This window comes from Scomber scombrus, chromosome 23, assembly GCF_963691925.1.
Source record: "Scomber scombrus chromosome 23, fScoSco1.1, whole genome shotgun sequence".
In the NCBI taxonomy this organism is placed as follows: domain Eukaryota; kingdom Metazoa; phylum Chordata; class Actinopteri; order Scombriformes; family Scombridae; genus Scomber; species Scomber scombrus.
In genome coordinates this window covers 2,065,696-2,075,165 of record NC_084992.1, presented here as the reverse complement: position 1 = coordinate 2,075,165, position 9,470 = coordinate 2,065,696, and the positions used below count along the sequence as shown (strand labels likewise).

The 9,470-nt window shown below is 39.8% G+C and overlaps 1 protein-coding gene across 1 annotated transcript in view; it reads left to right on the top strand.

Annotated features, from left to right (window-relative positions):
• rnf175 (ring finger protein 175) overlaps positions 1–8,514 on the top strand; it is a 15,291-nt gene extending 6,777 nt beyond the window's left edge. The window contains exons 5-9 of the mRNA XM_062444825.1: positions 1,070–1,177; positions 3,755–3,875; positions 5,781–5,914; positions 7,185–7,286; positions 7,417–8,514. Coding sequence (XP_062300809.1) covers positions 1,070–1,177; positions 3,755–3,875; positions 5,781–5,914; positions 7,185–7,286; positions 7,417–7,537 — 586 coding nt within the window. The 3' untranslated portion in view covers positions 7,538–8,514. The remainder of the gene's footprint in view (positions 1–1,069; positions 1,178–3,754; positions 3,876–5,780; positions 5,915–7,184; positions 7,287–7,416) is intronic.
• The last annotated feature ends 956 nt before the right edge of the window (positions 8,515–9,470 follow it).

The following is a 9,470-nucleotide window of genomic DNA, read 5'->3' as shown; positions in this document are numbered from 1 at the left end:
AGTAAAAGTACTGCAGTATTATGAGCGATGTAGTATGCAGTATTACAGTAAAGTACTGCAGTATTACAGTAAAAGTACTGCAGTATTATGAGTGATGTAGTATGCAGTATTACAGTTAAAGTACTGCAGTATTATGAGCGATGTAGTATGCAGTATTACAGTAAAAGTACTGCAGTATTATGAGCGATGTAGTATGCAGTATTACAGTAAAAGTACTGCAGTATTATGAGCGATGTAGTATACAGTATTACAGTAAAAGTACTGCAGTATTATGAGTGATGTAGTATGCAGTATTACAGTAAAAGTACTGCAGTATTATGGTGATGTAGTATGCAGTATTACAGTAAAAGTACTGCAGTATTATGAGCGATGTAGTATGCAGTATTACAGTAAAAGTACTGCAGTATTATAGTGATGTAGTATGCAGTATTACAGTAAAAGTACTGCAGTATTATGAGCGATGTAGTATGCAGTATTACAGTAAAAGTACTGTAGTATTATGAGCGATGTAGTATGCAGTATTACAGTAAAAGTACTGTAGTATTATGAGCGATGTAGTATGCAGTATTACAGTAAAAGTACTGCAGTATTATGAGTGATGTAGCACCTTTCCTTCCTTCCTTCGTCCCTCCTTCCCTCCTTCTTCCTCCCTACCTCCCTTCTTACTTACTTCCTTCTTCTTCCCTCCTTCCTCCCTCCTTTCCTTCCTTCCTCCTCCCTTCCTTCCTTGACTCGAAGACAACAGGAGGGTTAACAATGTATTGTATTTATAAAGCTTGTTATATTATCCATTGTGTCAAATCTTCATCTGAAAAGTAACTAAAGCTCTTAAATAAATGTAGTGGAGTAGAAAGTACAATATTTCCCTCTGAGATGTCGTGGAGTACCTCAAAATTGTACTTGAGTAAATGTGCTTAGTTACTTTCCTCTACTGATAATAGATTAATATATTAGTTCTTGTATATTTGGAGCAAAACGTGCCCCTATTTACCCCACAAATTACTTAGATTTCATTGATATGTTTGTATCATACATGTTGACGACACTCCGGCTGTATTTCTGTGTTCAGGATGGTGTACAAGTGGTTCCTGTTGATCTACAAGCTGAGCTATGCGGTGGGTGTTCTGGGCTACCTGGCCATCATGTTCACCATGTTCGGCTTCAACGTTTTCTTCAGGTGAGTCGTCCACACTTCCATGGCAACGGGGTCGGGGGTTAAAAGTATCGTATTTATCAGAGAGCACAGAAAAGGCATCCCAAAGCTGTGCCGAAGGATGTTGGCTGGTTGAAATACTGATGAACTGATTGGTTGTAGTTATAAATTACAGTAGTAGTGCTATAGTTTAAATTTAAATATATTTCGGAACTGAGGATGAAGATCAAGTTTTACAGCATCGTTAACATATTGTTGAACTTTTAAAACAAATATTTACTCCAGCGCCTACTCGTCATTACACAGGAGAAAGGGAATACATTTACATTTACCCATCTATATAAAATCAAACAATAAGACAGTACTACACACAGATTTACAAACAATACATTTCTGAATTTCAAAGAATATGAAAAGGGCAGTTCCTTTTGACGTCTTTGGGTTTCCCTTTGATATTATCATTAACTTTATATTGCTCTGTATTTTATACCATTAATAAAATACCATTCCTATCAGTTTAAACCTTTAAGGGAACTAATGAAAACACAAAAGAAACAGAGCAAAGTGGCACCAATAAATGGTTAAGACTAGAAAGTGAAAACAAAGATACATATTGGAGATTGGATCAGTAGATTTCCAGTTTTCCACTAAATAATAGACTAACAGCTATTAGTCCTGGAAAAAGTAGAGAAAATGAAGCCATTAGACTAACATTGTTCATGAGGCTGAGAGGAGAACTGTACAGTGTTACTCTGTGGACACAAACCGATCTACTTTCTATAGAGATCATCTTCCAAGGTGTTACCTAGTGAAGGAAACATGTTGTATTAAAGTTCTGTTCCAGAGTGAAATATCCATCATTTGTAAAATATCACACAATGACAAAAACATACGTACCTACAAGTGTTGAAAAGAGTAAAATGACAGCGAGTGTTTCCATGTTTCCAGAAGTGAAATGCTGTAACTGAATGTTCAGTGTGAATAATGGCGCTTTTCCACTACACCGTTCCAGCACGACTCGCCTCGGTTCTTTTTGCGTTTCCACTAGGGATAGTACCTGGTACCTGGTCCTTTTTTAGTACCTGCTCTGGTGAGGTTCCAAGCGAGCCAAGCCGGTACTAAATGTGACGTCACAAGACTGCCAGCCACTGATTGGTCAGAAGAGTTGTCGCTGGAAGCGTCATGAGCCGTCCCACACAAGAATCAAACCCGGCATTTTTAAATACCGGCAGCAGCGTTACAGCCATACGGCTCAATGTCCTCCATTGTTTATGTGTTTTGTGTCGTGTATAAAACGAAGTCACGGCAGTTTCGCGGAGCCGTGCTATGATGACCCCGCCCACGTTGAGTAGGTACTTTTTTGTAATGGAAAAGGAACCGTGCCGAGTCGAGGCGCGGCGAGTCGTGCTGAAACTGTGTAGTGGAAAAGCGCCATAAGTGTTGAGTGGTTTTGTGAGTTGTGTTTGGTCTGATGTTCACAGCTGGAATCAAACAGCTCTCTGCCATGCATCCACCTCTGCAGTCAGTAGGAGGAGACTCATGTGTCAAATTACATTCATTTCATCACAGCTGTGTCTCATGAGGGAAAAGAATCTAGACTGTTTGATACCAAACCTCTGAAGTTTAATAGTGTGTGACTCCCTCTATACGTGTTGCTGTTGTGTCCAGTAAAAGCTAAAAGGGTTAAGGTTAACATATTAATAACAGATATCAGAAGTGATTTTTACATTTTCATATTTCAGACATTTTCTTACAGAGATAAATTTATCTCGACCACACTGCATCAAATACTGTGTGACTATGTGCATGTTATAACAGTGACCACTAGATGGCGGTGATGTGTTCGTTAAAGGTTTTTGTTGTACTGTTGGTGTCCAATAATGTGTGTAAGTTACACCACTAATGTCACCACAGCTCCAAACAGCGTGCAGTGACTCTGAAACTGAAGCAAAACCAAAGTGAGAACAAGTTAGAGAAACTGCAGTAAAACAGGCTTTAAATTGAAATATGCAGTCATTACATTTTGACTTACAGAGGATGTTTTCTTTGCTTTTTTGGGATCTTTGGGAATTTAGATAACGTTGTAACGTCAGAACATTCGAGGTGAACGTATAAAAATGCTCCCAAAGCCTTCTGTGAACACTTAGTTTTACCAGTGAGATGACATCCAGTAACCAGACAACACAAGGCCAGTTTATGATAAATAAGGAGTTTTTTTCAACTGTAAATTAGGGCGTGACAGATACTGGATTTTAGGGGTTGATACCAATAATCTTATACATACAGAATAGGACAATATATATACCAATACTGATATATTGGTCAATAATAATGGCTGACCGATATATCAGTCGGGCTCTACTGTAAGTCCTGCAAAGATAAATCAGCCCCAGAATAAAAATGTAGACCTGGGAATGTGTAGAGCTCCCTTTAACAGATCTCACTTTATATTTAAAAGCCTGTTAAAGATACTATAAACATAATGACCCTCAATGCCAATTAGAGTACTCAAATTAAGTCAATACGATCAATTGAAATGTCTCTCAGTTTAATTTAAATGGGCTCAATTGACAGCCGATATCTCTTTCTTCCTTTGTTCAGGATCAAGGCTGAGGACTCAATGGACGTTGGTGTCATCATGCTGTTTTACGGACTTTACTACGGTGTGATGGGCAGAGACTTTGCTGAAATCTGCTCGGACTACATGGCTTCTACAATCGGGGTAAAAACATAAAATTTATTCTTAATAATATGATTCCAACCTAACATAACACATCTTAGGTTGCAACCTTTCCATTACAGATTAAGCTGCTGATTATTTCACAGTTTCAATTTCAATTTATTTACAACATTTAACATTTCAAAAAAAACATTGTTGCACCCAATTGCAGCCAGAGGTTGATTTACATTGGCTGTCCCCCTGCCAGATGTTACCGGCAACTTCCTAAAAAACATTAAAAACATTACACATAATAATATGTAATGATCATGAATTGATAACTATTTATTGCTTATCGTCACAACTCTAGCTGCACAGATATTGTTCTTCAGTGTGGATGACAGTTTTGGTCCGCACCCTTGTTTCTTACAAAGTCTCTAATGTTTTGGCACGTTGTATTTTTCAGTGCTGGCTGTTCACATTCTTTGCAAACCAAACACTCCCTCTTCGATGCCAAATGGCCTTTAATTATGTGAGACTTGAAATGTCTCAGCACAGCATTTTCCTCTGCTCTGGTCCATGGTCTTCTTGTTTTGCCCTCTGCGTACATTATGTACAGGAAGGAGTCCGTCTGCTTCAGGAGTGTCCATGTTTACGTCGTTCAGTTCACAAGGACAATCTACCTCTGCTTCGTTATCATCAGTGGTTTGTTTCTCCTCACTCTCATCTTCATCATCATCTGTGAAATTGCCCGTCCAACATATAGACTCATAGATGCTGTGTTGTCCAGTGGATTGTACATTAATGTCACCACCACATTGGACCAAGCAAGACTAGACCTTCACATCTTAGTCCCCACCACTGGCCCACGGCAAACTGAGCATTTTTCAAATGAGCCCAACTTCTCTTTCATAACACGATGTGTCTTGCAATCCCTATCTCTCCTCCTCATTCCTCCTGAATTCTCTTGCTTTCTTCTCTTCCTTCCTCTCTGTTCTTCAAAAGCATCATTGCAACTGCCTGGTCTCTTGGCTTACTCTTCAGGGAGCACTGTGGAGGAGAGGAATAGTGTGTGACTTGTAGACGAAGAGACGACTGGTGTGTGGCCTGTAGATGGGGAGACGACTGGTGTGTGGAGAACAGGTTTCTCGACTGTAGTTGGAGCCATAGATTTGGATATTTGATGCCTTTGGCAAGAATGCCATGGCAGGTTTTCTCCTCCGTAGTCATAGGGTATTTCTTGACCTACCTCAATGTCATCGATGGCAACAAACACAGACTGGGTACACCATCCACCTCTATTTTTTTTCATTTTCGCATTTCAGCATCATTCACGAGTCTGCCAAGTGTCCCATCTTCACTTGAAGCATCAATGCAATAATCCGTTCCTTTATTTTTGAAGAAGTATCTATACTCATTCCATGCTGCAGTCTTCTCCAAAACTCCTCTGTACTCCAAAATGAATGAGCCTTTACGATTTGGCTCCAATGCAAACACACCTCTTCCTTTGATGGGGCCAATGTATCTCCAGACACACAATGCTTTGTCATTCTTCGATCTTACGTGATGTTGTGCATCATAAATGGGGTCTAGTCTGCCTCGCCTCATTTTCAACGTTCATCCCACTCGCTGGTCCCGGCTGGTCCACACTGCAAACCCGCTGAAGTTCCCGCCTAGTTAATTGATTCATTGTTTTGTCATTAGAAAGTCAGTAAATTTTACATCTTCAAATGCCTTATTTTTGTCCGACCAGCAGTCCAAAACCAAAAGACATTCAGTTTACTAAAAAGTATAACAAGGAAAAGTATCAAATTCTCACATTGGAGAATTTAGAACCAGTAATCGTTTGGTATTTTTACATTAAAGAGTACTAAACTGATTATTCTGGTATCACACAGTTGATTTTCTCTTTCGATCGACCAGTTGATTAATCGTTGCAGCTCTACGTTTGTGTGTTTTTTTTCTCAGTACTACAACAAGGGGGGAATGCCCAGCCGGAGTCTGACCAACGACATCTGTGCGGTCTGCGGTCAGAGGATCCTGGTGGACGTGGAGGATGAAGGATTTATAGAAGACACCTACGAGCTCTCCTGTGGACACCTGTATCCTCTGAGTCGGTTAATGCCCGAGAAGAAACTAGTTTGTACTGCGATGTTGTAAACATGTTGGAAGGCAAAAGTCTTAACAGCATTTTTTAAATGGGCAATCCCAAAGGACCATCTTGCATACAAAAAGTGACAGAAATAGTTGTGTAAAACATGAAAAAACAGCTGGAAAAGAAGTTGAAACCTTTACCTTCTTTCTCATCTCTACACAGCTGACCAGTCGATGTGATTGTTGGTTACAGAAATTGTCAGACTCAGTTTTCCCCAATCCCAAAGTTTGTTGCTGTTTTGTTTAAACTGAAGATCTTTGAAAACTCGGAGATGTTCAGTTTACTATCAGATACAGAATGAGACTAATAAAAGCAGCCAATTATTACATGGGAGATTAACTAATGAATGTTTAGCAAATGGGCAGGGTTTACTATTTCAGCCTTGTGTCACCATGACTGCATTCGAAATCACATACTTACCTACTGCCTATCAAATGAATGATTAAGTATGCCATTACCAGCAGACTGAAGTATACTCAAGCAGGATGCCATTACTGCTCCGATCTACTATACTGTTGAATGAAAATTGTTTATTATTTACTGCCACCATTGCACAGTCTGAGGAGACTCACACCACTACTCTAATATATTCTAGTTTACATTCATGTACTTCTCAGGAACACAGAATCCACATACTAGGCAGCTGGAACGCAACTACATACATGAACAGTATGTTAGTGTATGATTCTGGACACCGCCTATGTTAAAAGTATGTAAGTCAACAGCGAGGGATGCTGATGTGTCCATCGGTCTTTTCTGACTCTGAAATATGTTACTATGCCTGATGTAAAAAGAAACTGTGTCAGAGGAGTGGCAATGATGACTCGGATCAGAAGTGCCGTCTTAATACATGTTTTAATACGAGCTCGGTTCAAGTCTGCATGCCTGAGACACTGACAAAGATTCACTCCAGAACACAGGAGTCTTATACTGTCACAGAGTGGGTCAAATATCTACAATGCACAGTTCTAGCAGAATGTGATATCCTTGGTGAGGCACCTCAAGTTATTTCGGTCATTATCAATCATTCTTTGACATGCTTGTCCAGACTGTATGGAGTCATGCTGAGTATGGTCAGAGAAAATACATACTAACAATGTCTAATAGCATAAAACACTGAGATACACCATTCACAAAGTGTGACTGCACAATAAAAAATAACTTTTCAGCCCGATTATCTGCAGCTTTTTGTGCCTTAACTCGACCCGCCCCTTCAGATTCCATGAGTTCTGCATCCGCGGCTGGTGCATTGTGGGTAAGAAGCAGACGTGTCCGTACTGCAACGAGAAGGTCGACATGAAGAGGATGATGAACAATCCGTATCCTTTTATTGTCCCTGTATGGGTGACTGATTGATGAAGAAGCTGTGATGATTTAGATGATGTATATAAATGCATGAAGGTATTACACATCAGCATCCTGAATGCTCTTTAATTCATATCTCGCCAGCTGGGAGAAGACACATGTCCTGTATGGACAGCTGCTTGACTGGCTCAGATACCTGGTTGCCTGGCAACCCATCATCATCGGTATTGTCCATGGGATTAATTTCTCCCTCGGCCTTGAATAGAGACCTGAGGAACTCCACTGTAAGTACTGTACGGACCCGGACTCGTTTAAAGCGCAATAAACCTTTTGTGACGAAACGTGAAGCTCGGTCGGCGCTGCAAGGAACTGATTCAGGCTGCTTTTGAAGTCTTCGTTTCTTCGGTACGTGTTCTTCGACTGGACGCTTGCACGGTTTCCTGCAGACGGATCCCAGGTTGTCTGGACCTCTGTTTGCAGGGGACACTGTGATCCCAAAAACTGCTGCCAACTTGAACATAAATGTTTGAGCACAGTATTTCATTTCAGAAAGTTTTGACATTAGAAAGATATGTGAAGATCGAAACTTTCTGTCGGTTCAAACGTTGCTGTCTTGTTTGCATGTTGTTTTTTATTGTGAGAAATCATTGCTTTACTTTGTACTGTATCACACAAAAACGCCTTTTTTAAACAGTTTTATAGTTTATTTGCACACTCCTCGCTGCTGCTGGCTCCGTTAACACCACTAACAAATGTTTCTGTTCAAACTAGTTTTAAAGAAGAATTGATCTGCATTTAGAGGACTGCAGCTCTTTGCACAGACAGGGTTACAAACAGGACAATTCTGTCCAAATAAAGGTACACCTAACCTGTTTACATTTCCTGTAGCTTCTGTTTATTATAAATGTTTGATTTGGGATGTCTGTTCTGTTATGTAATAATTTGTATGAAGCTAAAAATGGTCAACGTATTTCTGCAGATGGAGTCAGCGTGTTATTGTTATGTTTCTGAAATGTGTTTTTAGGTCTTTGCTGCTGAACAGGCGGTTAAGTAAGAGAGAAAGAGGTATTATGAGTTTACATTCGCCCTTTGGTGCCATTCTTTCAACATGGTGACAAGTAACAATGGTAACCACCCTCTAATTGTTCAGTACCAGGATATTAAATGGGTCTGTTGAAACCCTTGAAGAGTAGCTTTCTTTTGCCAAGTTGAATGGATGTACGTTGCTTTTTTTGGTCAACACTGCTGCTGATATCAAGTTTGTATCTATTAAACATTTATAAAACCTTGTTTGTATGTCAGAAAAAGTTCATATTTAAACTCTTTAAGGTCACACTTCTGGTTTGGACTCCTTGGTCTGAAGTCGCGTTGAGGCCGACATCAGCAATGACTGAGAGTTATTTATTTATTCAGATGTTACCATTGAGATTAAAGATCTGTTTTCCTGGATAGACTTGAGAACAAGAAACCTCCATAAAAGAAGAACCCAATCTGCAGACAGAAACAACATAAGAGAAAAGAAATTAAAGGAGAAATATGCAACACTGATAGCAATGGTTTAATGGGTACTGGAGTCCAAATTCAAATGACTGGAGACAGTTGTCATCGGCCGTCTCTCCTCTTTAGAGTCAAAACTGATGCTAGTTATTAGAGTTTATCTCTGTTGATCCATTTTGTTGTTTAAAGCTGCAGCTCGCTGTGTTTGAGTTCCATTGTTTCCTATTGGGCCACCTGGTGTGTTGAGGTGGGCATCAACACAAACTCACTTACATACGCGGTTGTGTTAAAATCATGTGCCAGCACCACGATCAGGTTGAATGGGCACCGATTCAACACAGATCAAAACAAAAACAGACACAAATCGACTTAGCTTGTTTCCTTAAACCTGATAACCTCATGATCGTAAAAAACAATCAGATAATGAAGCTTTACAATATCCAAGTGGAATGTAAGACTCAAGTTTGAGGGCAGAAACCAGTCCTGCCAACATAAGTGCCAACAAGAGGAATGTCTAAGGTTCAAACTAGACTATGCTTCTGTTGTTAAGAGAAGCATTTAATTACAGGCAATGTGTTTTTCCTCTTAACTGTAAACTAGTCCAACCAACTTTCTGGTACAAAGAACAATGATGAGTATGAGGGTTTAACTGCTGAAGCGTTGATGGAGCAGCATGACAACACAGAATATTTTCATCATCA